Source organism: Vigna unguiculata, chromosome 1, assembly GCF_004118075.2.
Source record: "Vigna unguiculata cultivar IT97K-499-35 chromosome 1, ASM411807v1, whole genome shotgun sequence".
NCBI lineage: Eukaryota > Viridiplantae > Streptophyta > Magnoliopsida > Fabales > Fabaceae > Vigna > Vigna unguiculata.
In genome coordinates, this window is record NC_040279.1 from 39,667,363 (window position 1) to 39,688,304 (window position 20,942).

General features: G+C 30.2%; 1 protein-coding gene and 1 long non-coding RNA gene across 2 annotated transcripts; both read left to right on the forward strand.

Annotated features, from left to right (window-relative positions):
* Positions 1-4,704: 4,704 nt before the first annotated feature.
* On the forward strand, positions 4,705-6,392 carry LOC114179382. The gene is made up of 2 exons (XR_003603463.1): positions 4,705-5,028; positions 5,170-6,392. It is a non-coding gene; the product is annotated as an uncharacterized LOC114179382 (long non-coding RNA).
* An 8,559-nt stretch (positions 6,393-14,951) lies between these two features.
* On the forward strand, positions 14,952-16,479 carry LOC114174779 (L-type lectin-domain containing receptor kinase VIII.2-like). The gene has a single exon (XM_028059594.1). The coding sequence runs from the start codon at positions 15,260-15,262 to the stop codon at positions 16,217-16,219; it is 960 nt and encodes a 319-aa protein (XP_027915395.1). The 5' UTR covers positions 14,952-15,259; the 3' UTR covers positions 16,220-16,479.
* The last annotated feature ends 4,463 nt before the right edge of the window (positions 16,480-20,942 follow it).

Consider the following 20,942-nt stretch of genomic DNA (forward strand, 5'->3'; position numbering starts at 1 on the left):
AACCAAAGTAAGAGATCAAGATACATTTCAACTTTACTGAGGTTAGAATGTATGATCTAAAAAATAACACCATAAGATGTATTTCTCATCCTTTCTTCTTTGGAATTTTTATTTGGATCACAGTTTTATCTTCTTTATTCAAGCTTTCGTTTCGGCCTTCTCTGGGCCAAATCTCACTTTTTGGGCTTTCACTTCCTGTACCGCGTATATTACTTCACACACCCCCTCAAATTGATCATTTTGTCCTTTGTGAATATGATTTCCGGAACAATATTTTGAATTCTGGAATGTGTTTTCCAGAATTTCTGGAATAAGATTTTCGGAATAAAATTTTCAGAAATTTATTTTACGAAACAATGTTTTAAAAACATATCAAATGTATTTTGGAATTGATTTTCCAGAATGAGTTTTCCGAAATAAATTTTCCAAAACACATATAATACCTTCCGAAATTAATTTTCCAAAACAGATATATAAGATAAGTTTTGGATGTTTCAAATTAAACTTTCAGGAACATATAAAATATGTTCCCAATAGAGCTTTTCAAAACTGTTATTTTTCACATTTTCTCTCTTTTTATTCCTATGCGGTGTTTTCCCTTTTTTTCTTGTTCGTCTGCAACTATGGTGACGATGGAAGTGGTAACGACAGCGATCGTGGTGATTACGGTGGTGATGAAGGGTGTTTAAGTCTTTTTTCTTAATTATGGTGGTGCAGGAAGCAATAGCCCATTTTGTTGTTGATTTGGAGTTCGTTCGTGGACTCCAACCAAATGTTTAACCATCGACCACAAGAACAACAAAAAACAGTGGAATGCAATGCGGGTGGGCCAAATCTCCCCTGGCCCACATCTAGTTCCAGCGAACGCTCTCACTCACACTAAGTGCCGAGCGTGATGTTGATTGGAACAGTGATACAATACAACTGCTTATATATGTTATATCTTGATCTTCTCATAGGGTGTCAATAGTTTTTAAATTTCTTCAGCCGCGCCAGTAACTTATTTTTCACAATATATAGATTTACACATTTAAAATAAAGATCAGTTATAATTGTATGTTTTTACTTTATAAATTTTTTAAATGGCCGATTTTAATCACATAGTTAATTTATTCTAATGTGATGACATGATAATTCCGTAAAATTAATCGACGTTAACTATTTATTTCTTACAAATTCGATCATTTAAAATAAAGAATTAAATAATTCATCATTAAATAAACCATAAAATATTTTAGAGAACAAAAATAAAGAAAATAAATCACTTTTCAAATTGAAGTAAATAAATTAATTAGATCGCAATTATCAAATTTTTCGAAAATATAATTAACTTAACTTTTTTTATTAACAATTATGGAAATTATGTATTTGTTCCAAATAGAGATTCCACAACAGAATATGAATAATAAACTATCATTGAAGCTTTAAATGACTGTATTTTTTAGAAGTATCAAATCAACTTTACTTTAAAGGATTTTTTTTTTTGAGAATTTAATTTATTAATATAAAAGATAATCATATTTTTTCATTCAATAAATTTAAACTCCAATCTTCCTGAAAACAATAGAATTAAAATTTTCAATGGTAGGAAGCTAAGGTAGGCAGAAGATATATTTTTTCATAGTGTGTTTCCTTTTTCTGTACACTCTTGGTGGTGAAATGGTCCCCCCTGTATCCCACATTGGCATGTACCCATATAGCCCCAGCCTCTCACAACAATCTCATTAATTTACTTTTCATTCCTTCTGCATAAACATTATCTTTCGTTGGTTCAAATATTGTCGTTGTTTTGATCTAAAAGTAGACAAAAAAAGTTATCTAGTATGATTAGGGTTAATGAAGGAGTGAGTAAGATGACATGCCGTAACAAACAAATGGACTTAAATTTGTTGTGCAAAACAATATCTCATTGACTGTGACTAGGACACTGCACAAATACAGGCTCAGAGAAACACTTTCTAGTGACCACTGTCCGAGGATCGCACCAATACTTTATTAACACAACACAACCCAATTCCAAATTCTAGATATCATTTCTGCTATTTAAATTTAGTTGAAAAACCAGCTTCTGCTACATCACCAGGAGCTGATAGGTACGTACCATAAAACTTTTTTCATACCCCAATCCTGATTGAACCCTCAAAGTGGAACATATACAAGAAAAGATTGAAATGTGAATGGAAGTTGACACTGAGCAGAAATTGTACGTTAGTGGGAGATGTACAAAAGGAGAAAAAGAAAAGAAAAAAATGAGGGTTGGCCATGAAATATGGGTGCAGTGCATGTTTGAAAGCAATGTGTAGCAGTGATTAGTGAGTATTGAGAAAGGATGGGTGGAAGTAACATTTGTGTCCTTCAAATAACAGACACATATGCATAATGTATTCTCCCTCAGAGGTCACAGAGCTGAACTAAAAATCTTCCACTTTCAAATCACACGAGACACCATCGTCCTGAATTTGTGTGTATATACTGAGATCGTATATAAAGCATTATAAAATGTTAAGTTAGTGGTGAGGTCTATGAGGCATCATGATTCGTTTTTGACCCAATTGGATGTGGGCATTGGTGAGTAGTGATGTTTTGCACATTAGTGTGGACAAGATCTAGCACCATCTATCATAATTTGGAGCCATCAACTGATTAATAGAAGCGTAAGAGTAAGATCACTTGTGACCATTATGTGAAGTCTTGCTCATCGACCAACTTTTGGAGACTACTGTTTTCTTCTCCTATGCTAACACTATGCTTCACCTTCTCTTCTAATAACCACACATTTCTAATGGCCTTTCATGCAAACTCATCTCACATGCAATGAACATATATACCTTTAGTAAATTCGCTTTGAAATAAGAAATACAATTTCGTAGAAGAAAAACAATGTTATTCGAAATCAAGTAAATAACATTTGAAAGGAAATATTCACTTGATGCTGAAGTGTGCAATTCTAAGTAGCCATGTGGAGAACACATGGTTGCCAAAATAGTAAATAATGTGTTCCTCACATGTTTTCTAATGGAATGAGTGGATGGCTAATAGTAGAAACTAGCTTGAATTTATTTTTCAATTTTAAGAATATATTTATGATTTTCTAGTTTCAATTAGTATCAATTTCAAGATGAAAAAGTAATGGTTTACTTAATTTTTATATTCTACATATTAAACTATGTGTGATAGAAATCTCAAGGTTTTGTTTTTCTATTTGCTCCAAATTAAAGGTTTAATTATATTTTTTAATCTTTGATAAATTTGAAAACTTTCAGTTAACTTTCTAATAAATTTTATGGTTTATAAAATTACAAAATTACAAAATTAAAAACTATAAAATTATATTATTTTATAAAATATAATTTTATATTTTATATTTCATAATTTTATAATTTTATAAATTTATAATTTATAATTTATGTTTTTTAATATTATAATTTTTATTTTATATTTTATAAATTTATTATTTTTATTAGTTTTAAAAATAATTTTAGATAAATACAAAAATAAATTTTTGGGAGAGATATTAGTAATGATGGTAGTTTACAATAATATATTATGTGACCGTAATTAAGTATGATAATAATATAAGATAACGTCATATAAATGACAAATAAATTTAATAACAAAATTTAATTAAAAAGTCTTAAAAATTTTGAAAACTCAATAAATCATAAAAATCCAATAAGAATTTAACAAAAAAAATTCCAAATTAGATTAATTTTATTCCAAACAAGTAATATTACATAAAAAAAAGTCATTATTTTAATGGTTGTAATTGAGATCGCACGTCCAATGAAATTAGATTAATTTTTTTATATATAAAACGATAGTAGTTTTAGTTTTGATTAGTTGTACACATATCCGATCAATTTATTTTATTTTCTTCTCTTGTTGTTTACTGGAACCAATTACAAAATTTAAAGCTACATTACATTACAAAATCAAAGAAATATTACAATTATTTTCTTCTCTGTTTATATTAGTAATACTAATTGCAGTTATTTTCATTCTCAGAAACAGTTTTCTGGGACTACAAAGATGGAATGATTTTTCATAAGAGTGAGATATTGAAATGAAATACTTTATTATTGCATTTAATTAAGGAATTTACGATTCAAAACACTAGAAGAAAATAAACAAAACCCTGCCAACAGGAGAAAATTATATGACCATTTAATCAGTTTAATTAGATCAAATCCAGTTTATTACCTTCTAAATTTTGTATTAATGAAAAATTGAACTTGGAACTCACAGACAAGCAATTCTCTAAAAACAACTTTAAAAATACTCCTTCAATGTCCTCTTAATTACTCTTCTATTTACTCATTCAATTATTTGTTAAGCAGAAAAAGTAAAATTTGTTGTGGCGAGATTCAACTCGTCGTTTAATAATAAACAATGGTGAGAATATAATTAAGATATATATAGCAAATATAATATTATGAACTAATTGGGAATTTCCAATAATGGATAGGTGGCCCACAAGGGGGTGAAATTAATTTCCGTGTGTTTGAATTGATAGGGAATGGGCTCTACATTCCACAAAATATCTTAATTTTCTGAATATCATTTTCCATCATTCCCAAATCTACGTTCACAACAATAATAAATAATTTATGAAAATAAATTGAAAGAAAAAAAAAATGGTAATGGAAACAGTACTCCTTGTTATTACAAGCACCACTTTCTCCTCTCACCAAAAAGTCTCTCCCTCAAACTCAAACCTACCCACTTTCTCTCACATAACAGCACCAAGAGAGAGGACTATATAGTGTTAAACCCTCAACACACCCAACAATTCAGAAGAAGAAGAAGGGTTTGGTTATTCCACTGCAACTGGAGGAGGCATCCAAAGGGATCGCATTGATCCAAAATCCAACCTTTCATATTCTCTCTTTCCCACTCACAATATTTGGGATCATGCTATCCTTTTGGATTTCTCCTTCAGTGGCTTCTATAACCCCATGCTTTTTCCTGCACCACAACTTATCATCCATTCTCTGCCTCAAACACAATCGCACAATTCATTTCATTTCTGTAAGTATGTTTTCTTTTCCTTTCCAAACCCTCTTGTCTCTAACACTTTCCTTCTCAATTTCCATGCTTATGCTCTTTTTCAATTCTTGAAATATATATTTTTTTATCAGAACCCAATCATATACTGTTTGTAAAAACCAGGTCTTTGATTGCCTTAATTGTTTCACGTTTCTAAGCTTTCTTGAATCTGTATTCCTTTTCTGAAAAGAGCCACCGGATCGATCCGACCCTCCAGGTAATTAGTTTTGCAAGTTTTTTCTGTCATCTTCCTTTTTTTTTTTTCATACAGTAGTTGCTTTATGTTTTCGCGATGTATTGTTTTCCATGAATGTTAGTTATGTGTCAGTTTATGTGTGAAAGTGTCATATACACATACTAAGTACATGAATATATCTCAGAGTGAGGTCACTCTCTGAAGCCAGACATATATTATACGCTTAAAAGTTAAAATTACAACCTAACTTAGCTTTTATAGGTGAAGTACACATGGGGAGACCCTTTTGCAGTTTTTGTGTTAAGATTAAGAACCATTGGGATGTTTCTTTTCTATGATGCACCACTCTTCATAGTTTCTTGCCTCATCTTAATCAATCAGCATCCTTTAAGGGCTTATGTTATTGTTAGAATAAGAGAAAGAAAAATCTAATTTATGTTATCTGCAAGTGCTACAGATGCGCATATTCTGGCTTTAAGAAGTAGAGGGTGGCACTGTTAGAAAAATAGAAATCATGATTAAGTACAATAAGAAAGTGGGAGCAAGCTATTTAGCAATCAGTACTACGAATAAAACAGTACCAAATGATTGATGGGAAGGAAATGATTCTATGTATTTTGGCTTGGTAAAAATCATATCTACCCCATTTTGGAAGCTTTTGATGATTACATGTATCCAACAGATTGATTTTACCTTTTGATAAAGTGGCTTTTTTTGGTTTCCAACGAAATCAAATCTTTTCTGTATATATTACACCTAACTTGATGAGGTTTTCTGGTCACAGTTAGTTGTGTTTGTGTTGAGATGAAAATGTTGGAATAGTTTCCATGGCCACGCAGTAGCATAGTGGTGGCCCTCACCTGCGTCAATTATACTCCAAAAACTCTTGCTTTTATGGACTTTAAATTAGAATCCAAGGCATTAGAAGTCAATTACACTTGTAACTTTGGGCCTCACAACTCGTGTTCAAAGTTCAAACCGTCACTGATACATGTGCTGAGACAAGTTAAGAATTAAAAGTGAAGAAAAAGTCTTGCAAACGTTGTTTATTTTTTAAATAAAAGGATCATTTTTTTTTCCTTTTTCCTATTCTTGGCACATGTACCCAACATTCTAGCATAAACCCACCTATTCTTCATTATCCCTTTAATCACATGCCTCCATATTCTTCTCTCCTCTTCCACTTTTTTTTTTGTATACTTTTTCCATTTCTGTCAACAAAATTAGTCGTTGAATCTCTATCAGTTTCCCTGAAATGGCAAAAGCTTTTCAGAATAATAATATAGTAATGTAGGTAAAGGCTAGAATGAAGGGTTTCGCCACTTGTTTCATGAACCATTATCCCATTTAGTTTATTTTAATATTCCAATCCTATTTACTCAATTTGCGTATCACCTAAAATGTGCTCAGTTGCTGATTTGAACTATTTGAAAGACTAAAAAGAGGCTCAAGTGGGGCCTTCTTGAACTTGGATCTATGCAGCTATACTTGGGAGTTAAAAAATGTAATATTGTATAATATAATATTCTTGGTTGAGCATAATGATAAAAAGATCATTATCATTATGATTTAAAAAGCAATAATTATAATTATTTATTCAATATAAACCAAAGTTGAATAGAGCCTCTAATGTGGTTCAAACTGTTTCCTCTCTTTCTTAATTAATCGTGGCATATGGCTGTTTATGGCCTTCAACCAACTGATATCAGTTCGAAAAATGGAACTATTCAAGGAAGCAAATTATTCAGTATTTGTCTTTTACAATTATTGTAAGACCTTAATTTAGTTTCTACAAAGCATGGTCAACAATTAGTATGTAATAAAATAAATTGACAACGGGATCATTTGCTGATGCTTTTTTTTTTTCCTTCAAATGTATAGCTATATTCGTAATTTCATTTGTTATAGGCACATTCACGATTCCATGTTAAATTATCAAATATTTGTATTTAATTCTTGAATTTCTTTTGAAGATAAAAACACTTCTATGATAAAACATGCAGAAAGTGTGTTCTGTAAGACCCCTATAAACTAACTTGTGACTTATTTTACATAAGAATTTGGTGAGTATATGTTTAATGAATACATGAAAGTAACATATTTTCTAATTCTGTAGTTTACAAACTACAAGCTATTTCACCTAGTTTGTAGTTGATGGTTTATTTATTTATTTTTTTTCATTATTATCTTTCATGTTTTCATACATTTCAATGGAGATAATTAATTATTCCATTGTTTTTAGTATTTATTGATTTATTGATTTTTTATTTTTATGAAGTTCAAATTACAAAAGTTAACATTATGAATTGAAGTAACAAAATTTCATTACATGCGGATATGTAAAAATTATACAAATAACAATTGTAAAAAACATTATACGTAAAATTAATTTAAATTGAGAAATAAATAGTTTTAAAAATTAAATAAAATTAAAGTTGATTGATACTCATTATATAAACTCGTCTAAATGAAACAACTTCAAATATAAAAAACATATACAAATTTTAAAAATTAAATAAAAGTACTAAGAAAATCTAAAATTGTAACTATATAATAATATATTTTGCTTAAAATTATAATTTTTTATATATATATAAATGAAACTCATGCAGATATATATTTGTCATCTAATTTATCTGAAACTTCTATTTTAAAAAGAGGGATCAAACCTTCCCCTCCCTTCCTTTTCTTCTAACCATTTAATACCTTAGTAAGTTTGATCTTGAACTTCAATATCATCTGTAATATGGATATCCATACCCATTATACTCTAATTTAAATTAAAAAAATGATTAAAATATTAACATATTAATTTTGAATGAGTTGTTTTTTTATCATTTAGTTTTAAAAAAATGATTTCTTTGTAAATTGTTATTCAACATTATTGTATTTTATTTGAATTTATGATTAAAATATGTTGTTAAATATTTATTTTTATTTTTTAGTAAATACCCACGGGTATCCACATAACATATATCTGACGGATATAAGTACAAGACAAATGTTTATCCAACGGATATAGTACGGAGAAGCTACTACCCTTACCATACACGTTCCGTTGACATTCATATATGTGATACACAAATAAGATCAAGTCATTTATAACCTAAATAAATTTGAGATTAAATTTTGGTATGATATGCAAATGTACCTTATTAAGCATAAATTTTAAAACATTAGCACAAAGAGGAAATTAAAATTTGCAATACATACACACAGATATATAAGTTATAACAAAATATATTGAAAAACTAATATTAATTAAATATAAATAATAAAAAGAATATAAAAAATTATATATATATATATATATATATATATATATATATATATATATATTTATTGTAAAACTCACACCATAAAAAATACTAAAACAAGCGAAAGCTACATGAAAAAATAATATTGTTCTGAATATTACTATTTACCCACCTATTGTAATTGATCTACAATAATCAGTTATAACATGCTAACCGGTTTATGATAAAATTTATTTTAACTAATACTGGTGTGTGTAAATTATATATTTGGTCCTCATTTTCCTTCAATTTTGTTAATTCAGTTCTAATAATTTTTTTTTTCAATAAGGTCTTAATTATCGTTAATTTTGTTCAATTTGATCATTTTTTACTAACTCCATTTAAATATTTAATGATTAGTGGTAATGAATAGTAACTGTCACACGTCCCTTCGTGGTTTTTTTTTGTAATTTTTTATTTTTTTTAATTTATGAAGAAATGTCCACATTTCAATCCAATTACTGTCACGTGTTATATTTGTTATTTTTGTTCAATTTAATCTAATTTTTTTTTTGTAATGAACAATGACTGCCACATGTCATTTCGTGGTTCTTTTTTGTAATTTTTTTATTTGTTTTAATTTATGAAGAAATGTCCACGTTTCAATCCAACGACTGTCACATGTCATATTTGTTATTTTTGTTCAATTTAATCCAAAATTTTTTAAAATGGAACCATTTTTTCTCTTTATAAATTGATACTAAATTTAATTTTTGTATAGATGTTATAAATAATGTTTTATTAAAATTCACATTTTTATTAATTTATTTTTAGGGTTACAATTAGTTTAAAATTAGAACGAAAACTTTAAAAATGAGAAATAATATTATTGATCTAAAATTTTAAACTAATTGTAGCCCTAAATGAAAAATATTTAATTAAAATTTGAATATTAATAAAAGCATGATTATAACTTATATAAAAATTAAATTTGGTAAAGAATAAAAATTTTTATTTTTTTAAAAAAAATGAACTAAATTAATAAAAATTACGTTTCACCAAACATAGGCAAATTATACCTATTATGAAAAGAAATCTAAATAAATACATAAATAAATACATGAAGTAAACATTAAACTACTTATATTATTATATTATTCTCTATGAATCAAAGCTAACTTAGCTAATTTATCAACATAATGATTTCCTTCACAAAACACTTTAGTAACTTTAAACTGCATATCTTACAAAAATACAAGCACCGACGTCGTCTCCATGTAAGATTCCAAGAACTAGGGTTTTGGATGGATTCTCTATTGGATTTCTTTGTGGTATTTCTCTACTATGTCTCAATAATATACTGATTACCACAAATTTTGAGGTTTTAAAATATATTAAAAAGATATTTAAAATGTCAACACGCTGTATTTTTAATATTCAACAGAGAACAACACAAAAAAAAATAGTAGAGAATCTGGATTCAAGAACTAGTAGTTGATTCAAAAAAACATAGCAAACTAAAGAATAATCACTTCTCAACCAAAGCTTTTGAAAATCCTTCCTCCAAGCATGCTCAAAATCGTAAATGACTCTTATAAAATCAGCATAAATATACCCCTAAAGAAGCGGAAAAACTATTCATATGTTCACCTTGACTTCCTCTAAAAATATCAACTCATGTCATGAAGTCAAACCAAGACAACTCCTAAAAAAATCTCTAAATTTACCTTATGCCAATTGACAGATGGAACTTGTCATATTAAACGAAGTCATTCTTCCTTTCCTAGTTTGAATATTGAAAAATTTCAATACCAAAAAAATTAGGGATAATATTACTCGTATGTTTTTAGATTAATTCACAACCATTGGCACTAACTCCTTAAATTTGATTTTTTTTTTTACTTTAAAAGATTTTGTGTTTTTTCTTTAAAGATGGATGAGAGCACTTATATATATATATATATATATATATATATATATATATATGCAATATAATATATGTTATGGTTTTTAATCTTTATACTAAAGAAGGATGTTGTTATAAATTATGTTTTTATGCATCTCACCTTTGTGAACATCTGGATTCTTGAACGTGAACGACCATGGAAGGTACAGTAATTATAAACCAATATGAAATTTAGCAGTTACAGCTCCTAACGCTGATCCAATTTGAAATCACGGTCACACAAAAACGTGGTCTCCAAAGTGTGGCAGTTTTACGAAGATCGTGGGAGTGGCTTACGGAAGATTTTGAAACTTTTCCGTCGTTAAAGCACGTTGAATTGTCAGGTGTCCATAGTCTCACGTTCCATATCAGATGCAAAGGATCCGTTGACATTTCCAAACGTTGTCTTCAATGCAAGAGCTTCTACTAGTCCGAGTTGTTCCAGAATCCGACAAAGATGTCTGAATGATGAAGGAGGAATATGCGGAGTTTAATCGACAATCGAGCTAGAAGATTAGGCGCAGTTTGACCTATGCAGAGTTGCATTGTGTCAACGGACAATCTGACGCGTTCAGAGTTCATTGGACAAGGCTTTCTCGATTACACATTGTGGGGTGAGTGTTGACCGTCACAAAGAGCCACTTTTTTACGACGGACGGAGTCCCGGTGACGGTGACGGAGATTGGAGTTTTGAGTGTCTGATGAAACTCTGAAAATGCTAATCTTTTTGTTGTTTCTTATTAAAACATAGAGTGTAATTTATTTTGGACGGTCAGGATTTCTTGAAATATAGAGAATATCGATCATTGTTTGATAGTTGAAACAAAACAAAACACTCTAAAATAGTACAAAAATTTAAACACATCCTATTTTTATATACTTGTAAAACGTTGGAAATTACACTTTAGAGGAGAAATTTTGTCACCCTAATGTGGCCACCTAACTTCACCTGAATTAATCGAGCTTGAATTAACATGAGTAGTGTTGGACGAAAAATCAATTAAAAGTGAAAGGTGGGAACAAGAGCGGTTCTAGAAGGTACGTAGAACACGTGTGTGGGCTTTCCTTAAATTATAGAGGTGTATTTAGTTCATAGTTGTAATGAAATGACATTGAATTGAAATTGTACGCAAGGATGGGTCCAGGTTGAGGTGAAGATTTTTGGGCATAAAGAGTGTAAAGATTGTCTTCAAATATGAAATGTGTATAGTTCAAATGTCTCCCTCTCGGACTACACAAACTTTATATATAGAAGACATAAGCTGCCAAAAGAGAAATAGACCATGTTTCTTTCATGAAATTAGGGGGAAAAATAATAGAGTATGTTTAATAAACTATTTCCTAGAGATTTTTGTTGTACACCATCCTTCCTACAATAATTGTCGGTTTGAAGTTCTAGTCATCATACCTTGGCAAAAAATTACACTAATCTAAAAACCTCTTTGCTTTGGTCCTTTGGAGGAAAGATTGACTATGTGTAGGACACACATTTGGCCCCATAATCCCTTGACCTGTCTCCAAATTCAAACTCTCATTTCCTCAATTTCTTCTCATTCTTTAGTATTATTGTTCTTTGTAAGAAGTTGGTGCCACAAATTGAGGATCTAAGGATTTGATTTCTTTTCCTTGTGGGTGGGATCAGTTGATTGAGATGTGTGAATTCATAATGTTATAAGATATGTATTAATTACTTAACTATAATTCTTCATCTCCTTTATTTTTCACCCTCATAGGTAAATTTTAAAAGTAAATGTAAGTCTAGGTAGCATAAGACAACAACAACACTGTTGGTTTTGTTTTGTTGACAAGAAATAACATTCACCCGGTCGACCATAATAATGCATGGATAACAACAAAAGTTGTTTTGCCATTATCGCACAGTAACATATGAATTGCCTGTTACTGTTCTAAATGTATGGAGCACTCTTAACCTTAAATCATGCATGGATCAATTCTCACGTTAAAATTGAATGAGAAAACTTTTTTTTATTATAATATTGGATTTGGTTGGAAACACACTCTACTTCACTTTACTTCAAATACTCTTTAGAACTCATTTCAGAAGTAGGTGTGCTTGATGCAAACCATCCCTTACCCTTGTTGATCTTTCGGTTAAGCTTCATGCAAATGAAGGAAATATTATCATTAATGAAGCGCAGAGTTTTAACACCGATTATTTTTGTAATTTTATTTTGATTTTCGAAGCAAAACATATTAAGGCAACATAAAATAAGGTGGTCTTTTAACTTGGATTCTAAATCGAAGTATAAACTTTGATATTAAGGTTTAGTTGTCTCTAAAATCGAAATTCAAAATAATAAAATATTAAGAAAAATAAAGAAACTTTGGTTATGTAAAACAACCGAAATTGTGGTATTAAAAAAGATTAATACTAAAACCAAAAGCAAGTAACATAGATAAAAGTTGAAAACTGGTATTACCTAAGTTCTTGTATAGTCAAGAAACTTATTGAATTATGATGACAACTTCAAAAATAATTTTTTATTTTTATCTTTTTTATATTATTTGATATAAAACTTTGGTGAACACTCATTACAAAACCACCACAACACTACATTGTTCTTTTTTTTTAAGCATTACATAGTTGTTGTTAAATGAATTGGTAATTATCTTTTGTTAAATTTCAGAAATTGTTTACCCATACAAAGCATTGATATAATTTTTAATCTTAAATTTAAAATAATAAATTTATAAGTCTTTATGTACTCAACTTTTTATATGTAACTAATTTAGAATTTAGACTCATTTAAATTTCTAATGATATGATCGTATACGTGAGATTTCTTTACTTTTTCATATAACTTATGTATCTTTCATCGGTGAAATCCAAATACAATTATTTTAATGAGGATAACCTAAGATGATTAGTAAAATAGATCATCCAATTTCCGGAATGGGATATACAAGTTGTAGAATTTAGCTAAAGTAACAGTGAAACATATACAATGGTACATCAATTTAATTTTGGTTACATAACGGGGTACCAAAATCAAGGTCAACTTCAACATATTGTTATTAGCCAAATTCAGCAACGTAATATTTTAGGTATGAAGTTATTGAATTTGTTCTGCCAAATGGAGCATGAGAAATGGAGAAATTAAGATTGTGTTTCCTTTTAAAAATTTGTGGATTTGTTTTTTCAGTATGGTGGCCCCTCCTGTGAATAAAATTAACTACATAGGCATAAGTTTAACTCTCACGGAAGCTTCTTTCTCCTATGTCTATGCATAACAGCTAAGGGTAATTATGAATCCTATTTTCAAATCCATTTTGAGGTGGAAAGGTCTTCAATAAAATTAAATTCAAGATTGCAAATCCATTTTGATGAAGTACTGCACCCAGCTCTAGCCACGATGCGCAGTCCGTATAATTGTGAGTTGGAGATTTTGTAACTTTGTATGACTAAACCAAAATCCCTCATTTTAGGGAGTTTCAACACCCCAGTTGCACAAAGCTTTAGGCAATAAACAACAATAATAATGCATTTATTAGAAGGCAAAGCAGAAATTTAGATGGAATACCCTGTAATGCAATGGTGAATTTGAGTAAAAGCAGTGTCTTCCCTGTGCATTCACGAATCTGAAAGTAATGAAAGTCCATAGACGAGTTGTGGAGTGTGGAGAGGCCCACATAGGTGCAGCAACTAATGCGCCCTAGTGTGGGGGCAGAACAAAACAATGAATGCGGCTACGGATTCACTGTTTAGTGTGCAAAATAATGAATGCTCTAGTATGTGGAAATTAATCTTCGGTGGAGTTCGATCTTCATTTCAACTCCATCTGTTTCCATCTTTGGCTCACAACAATTTTCTTGACTTTCGTTTTATAATAACTTATTGTTCCACATCTTTTAAAAAAAATTGATTTTATAATATTTAAACAAGGTATAAACTTAATCTTACAAATTGATTATATGAGAGTGAATTAGATTTAAATTTTATTTACACGAACTCAGTCTTACCTTATAATCTGATTTTGCGGGACAATACTCCGATGTAAAGATGAACACTCATCTCATTTTATACTTTTTAATAATTTTCTAATTAAATACGAAAATTATGTTTAATAAAAACTATATAAAAAAAATTTGTACTGTTTCTCTCAAACAAATGTGCACCTGCCTTGTCATTTCATCTATTCAGCTTTAATTTTTCTGAGTGGCGAATCTTGGGCTTAGACTTTAACAAACCCAGGTTCCGGCGCTGCAATGGGCCCAACCCCAAATATAGTCCAACTATGATGAGCCTACATTCATTATTTCTAACTTGTCGTCACCCTAGACCAAAACATAAAAAAAACCCGTCTAGGTAAAGAAATATAATTGCAATTTCTGTAAACTTTCATCGTAAATTGAATTGAATAAAAACAATGACAAATACTAATCCATATGATTTCTAATAATAAAGAAAATTTTCCTCATGCAAATCACATCCCTTTTTAGACTAATATTAAAAAAAATCAGAAAGTAGTAAATCATTAATTTCTGAAGGAGTTGCACGGATAGAAACACAAACACACGACAGTAGATGAAAATGTTCATGTTATACAGCAATTTAAAGATAGAAAAGGGTATTCTTTAAGACAAAAATATGTATGGTTTTTAATTTGTGAGATAGTATATATCAAGAATAGAAGAAATCATAAAATGAAACTAAGAAAAAAAGGGTGGATTGAGCGGTGGAGACGTGGGCAGCAAAAGAAGCAGCAGTTTTGAGCTGTTGAAACCAAAAACAGAAACATGCGTGAAGAATAAAAGATTGAAGAGAGAGAGGGAGACACAGAGAGAATCATTATCCCACCGAAAAAACGTAGCGGCATGGTTGCATTCTCCCTCTTCATCCTCTGTTCCTTAATCATCCTCGTCCAGCCGTCTTTTTCCTCCACGCAGCCCCCCAATCTCGACCCTGACAGCATCAAAATCTTCGGCGACGCCCACGTTGTCACCAACAACGACGCCGCCCCCCACGTGCGCCTCACCAACCCCTCCCTCTCTTCCTCCGGTCTCCTCCGCCGCCCCGAGCCCCTCGTCTTCGCCGACGCCAATACCACCCTCTCCACCGAATTCTCCTTCTCCATCTCCGGCAATGGCGACGGCGTCCTGTTCCTCCTCACCGCCGCTTCCGGCAACGGTTCGGATACCGTCGCCGTCGAGTTCGACACGTCCAAGGATGAAAATGTAGGAGACCCCAACTCGAACCACGTTGGCATCGACGTCGGAACACACGTGTCCCTGGCTGTCGCGAATGCTTCCGACGTGGGTCTGGTTCTGAATAATGGGGAAAAGTTGAATGCTTGGGTTGATTATGAAGGTGGTTCTAAGGTGATGGAGGTTAGGTTAAGCAAATGGGGTGAACAAAAGCCTTCCGATCCCATTGTTTCTCATAAGATTGACTTTTCTAAAATGTGGGGTGGGAATTCTGTGTTCGCGGGTATAACTTCTTCCAATGGTGGCCACTCGCTGCAGGTTGTGAGTATCTATTCGTGGAAGCTTAGATTGAAGAAAGATCCAAATGGGTTGCATTCTCATCCTGTGGATCCGAATGGTTTATCGGAGGATGAGCATAGGAGAGTTTGTCCTCTGACGGTTCTTGCTGGGGTGATTTTTGGAACTGGGTGTCTTGCGTTGATGACGTTTGTGGTGCTGTTTATGTGGGTGATTTTCTTCCAAAAGAGTGCGGAGGAGTCTCTTGCGAGAATCCCTGATCACTCTTCGGATATCAGGTATGAAAGAATTGATGTGGCTGTCGACAAGAATGCGCAGGATGATGAGAGTTAGAGACTAGGTGAAGACTATCATGTTTGTAACTTTTGTCGTCACTGTGTTGTGTATTTATGTCCCCTGAAGGACTATTGTAGGAGAGGTGTTGATACTGTAAATATGTCTGTAATATGTAAAGTATGACGGCTCCCTGCTTGGGAAGCACTTTGATTTTAACTCTGTGACATGATTGTTGGCAGATTGTTTGCAGCTTATTGCAGCTGCACTTGTGATGTACCCTATATCGATACTATATGTTTACTTCTTCATTCTGTGTTTTTTTTTTTTGAGCTAAATTTCATTAAGATTTAACAGATACGTTTGAGATTTTATAGCAACAGAAACTAGAGGATGTCGTGTTTCCTAACTAAATTCAAGGGGTTGTGATATCCTCCAAAAGGGATTGAAAAAAGGATGCACTAGCGTTGTATTTCCTGGTTCGATGAGGAAAGAAAGGAATTAACTTAATGCAACACAGATTGAAAAATTCCTGTTTGTTTTCAGCGTCTGCTTTTTTTTGGGTGCTTTGATGCAGTCAAGTGGTGACATGATGGATAACACCAATATGCGTTGGAACTATTCATATTTATCTATGTTTTCTTCTTTCCTTCAAGCTTTGTCCTTATCGAACAATCTTCTATTGTTTTCCACGCAATTAGAATCATAGACTTTGAGGTACAACCAATGATGCTTTCTAAATCAGTTTTTGTGCCTTACGGTAATTGTACCCTTCAAGATAGATATAGAAGGAGATTTCACGACTTCTGACTGGAAAATTATCCAAACACTCCTTAACTTATAATATTCATTCTGGTAGAAGCACGACTTCTTCATCCCAAAAGTGAAAGCAAAGTAAATCATGCGATATTCTACCTCTGTCATTGCATGTTGTAACTTCTTTCTTAGAAATGAACGATGCTTACAAACATTCTCTTTTAAACTCCAAACAAATATTAAAATATTACATTCTCTAGTTTATATTCTCCGGAAGAAACTTTCATCTGTAAAACAAACTCACTTTAATAAGATTATCTTTTAGCGAGGTTTTTCATATATATTTTTCCAAAAATATTTGTCAAAAACTTCGTCTAAATAGGTACCAAGACGTTTACTATTATGTGTCATATATGACATTAACATTTTGAACCATCAACAACTTATAACCCATAGAGGATCCAGATAACATGTCACACGATGGACACTGCGTATGGATTTGATCATTTCAGATGTATAATCATGGTGGTTGAAACCCTAAATAGAAGACACTTAGGTCACTATATCCTCTTCTTTACTATGTATACACCTTAAACGCATAACTTATTTATTAAAAGAATACACTCTTTCACACAAAAGGTCTTTTTCCCGCAACAGTTGCATTGTCCACCTCAGCTTTAGTACCACTCAAGAGTTATATATGGTTTCTATTCAAATCACGTTTCAGTATACATAATTTTGTTCAAGGGAACACACATTTTATAAGCGGTAGAGTTTTCCCTAAAAATATCTATTATAATATTGAATATAGTATTAAGTAGGATTAGATATTATACTTTGCTTTAGTTGCGCCGATAAGAGTGCTAACAAATGTAATTTGTTAAAATTACATATACCAAGAAACTACTTATTTAGACTTTATCCACAATTGTACTAATTTAGTAAAAAAAAATTGTATTGTCTTCATTATAATCAAGTGATAATTAATTATTTTTACGTTATCACAAAGTTGATGGTCGATGATGATTATAATTATAAGATTTTAGAAATTTTTTTAATACAAGTCAATTACAGAATGAGGTAGCTAGTATATGGTCGAGTCAAGATTCTCTATAGATTTTTTGGATGTTATCCTCGGTTGATTATTGAAAATATATTATATTAATACTTTAAATATCTTTCTAATATATTTTAAAATGTCAACATTAATAATAATCAATGTATTATAAGGCACAGTGAAAAAATAACACACAAAAAAATTCAATAAAAAATTTAAATTCGACCCGGTCAGACTTTTACATATTAAAAAAGACAAGTCAAAAGAGCACAAATAAATTTAATAAATATGTGAAAATATAAAATAAGTGTACTACTTAAAAAAAAAAAAGTGATATAGAGAAAAAGAAAGCAAAGATGCAGCGTGAAGGAGACATCAACGTAGATGTTCGATAGGAAAAGGTAACAGCACTACTCCAGTAACCTTTTTAATAGTATTTGTTTCCAAAGTTAACATTATTAATTAGATTATCTTACTAATTCTACAGATAGTTTTATCGGTCTCCCTTAATCCCAAAATTAACTGTGATAAGCATTCAAAGTTAACCGCTTTCACCTATAATTTCACAAGGAACAAAAATAATAAAGAAATAATGCAGTGAACATTTGAAAGGAATAATTCTAACCTAGCTAGTTTGAATGGACTCGTTATTAAATAGTTCCAACATGCTAAAAGCTCAAGCATTATTATATATTATTATTATTATTGTGGTCAAAAAAGGGTAAGAGACCTTTTGAATGAATTCGAAATGATATCACTCTCTTTAAAAATCTTGTTAGAATCTTTCCCACTTTAAATTTGCTCGGTAGTGAATTATGTGTCATTTTTTGTATTAAGAAAATTCAAAAGAAAAAAAATGCCAAGTTTTAGTTAACTTTCTTTTGAGCAGTCACCAAAATTAAAGCAATCCAATATATAGAGTTTGTCTTTGGATGATATCCAATAGTAGGAAAGAAAGATGGGCAACCTTTGGTTTGGAATCATATGGGAAAAATATCCAGCAATGGTGGTGGGCCATCATCAAACCAAATACATCATTCATAATTGTTCAATCAATCACTAATCGTGAATTTCAGGAGGACTTTAAAGGTTTCAGAGCTTAAATCAAATTTAAGAAAGCGAGGTTTTTTTTATTTAAAATTTATTTTTTAAATTTTTTTATACAAAACTATTTATTAAATTATTATAATTAATTTTATTTAATAAATAATAAAGTTAATCTATTTAATTTTAAATAATTTTTTTTATTTTTAATTTTGAGAAATGTTTTTAGCTTTAGAAAATAATTTATTGTTTTGATATAATTAAGAATAATTTGTTTATCATTCTTTAAATTAGTAATTTTCGTAAATATATTTAATTCTGAAAATAAATCTCTTTTATCATTATCAAACAAATTATTTTCATGTTGGATTAGATAAAAAAACTCTCGAAATTCATAAATCAAAAAATATCGAAAAACAAAACCGAAAAAAATAATATATTTATAATTTTAATAAAAATATAGAATAAAAATAACATTAGTACAAATAGAAATTAACACAAATAGAAAGAGAAAAATAAATATGAGGATAAAAAAATTGATATAAGAAACAACATGAAATTTAAAGAATGAAACGTGTAAAAGATCTCAAAAAATAACTCTACCTTAAGAACAAATGAAAACAATAAGTATAATAAAAGTGACAAAAAGATTAAAGAAGAAAACAAGGAAAGATAATAAAAATCATAGAGAGATAAAAAGAAAAATAAAATTAAAATTGATTATAAGATAATATAGATAACTAATATAAATATTTAATACATTTTTTTCATACATATATATATATATATATATTTAAAGAGAAAGTTAAAAAAACTTACTTTTTATGTACATTTTCTTTGATAAGTGTACTTTCTACACATTTTTTCTTTATTTATGTTTTCGTCATTGGAAAACAATTGTTGCTTAATATAAATTCATTTCAAATATAAACAAAATTATAATCTGATTGAAGTAAACTTTATTTTTAATATATTAATTAGTATACTGAAAATTGTATCCCAAAATAATAATAGCAAACGATAGTGAATCAAAAAGTTGGGAGAGAGAGGGAAAAACAATCAATGGGAGTGGTTAGAGTCATTCCATTCACCATGCCTTTTGGCAAATCTTTTTTCTGTCGTACTAATAGTTTGTGCTATTAAGATTCGCTAACTTTTTTGAGCCAACACAACCAATAAGGTTAAATTTGTAGGTTGTTCTCTTCTGAAGAATGCTGTGAAAAATGTGCTCCTTGAAAAAAAAAACTATATGAAGATAGAACTTTCTTCTATAATAAAATAACATATACTATTGTTGCTCAAGTGACAAAACAATGTTGACTCCGAATGATTATGCTCACTGTAGAGATAGTTATTTTGTAAATATTTTAACTCTTACATTAAGCATAAGTCTGAGTAGGGTAGTGCATAGATAACAGACTTGAGAAGGGTATTTACTGTATAGTATTCACATGAAAATCAAAATAATAGGATTTTATCACCCTTTTGGTTGTTTTGTTTGTATTTAAGCTGAGAAGGGTTGCTTATATGTGTGCCACCAAGTAATTCTATGATATGTGATTTAAGACCACTGGTTTTGAGAATCTGATCTTTGAAGTTGACAAAATTCGGCATATACATTCATTACTTTCGAGAACATATAGAACTTTATATGTCAAACTTCACATTTACTCACTAGTCTTGGATTTAGGAAATATGTTTAGAAGTTAATGTCAGTTTAGTTACTTTTGTTGTTATTTTGTAATATAAATATGCAATTATATTTCACATGCAATCCATAAAGTAAACTCGTGTAATAAAGTTCAAAGGTTTTCAATTTGTATAATAAAGTTCAGAGATTCAAGTACAAGCATAACTTTTTTCTGATAAACTTTGTCCATAAAAGTTATATTATAATTTCAAACGTAAAAATGTTGTAGAAAAATC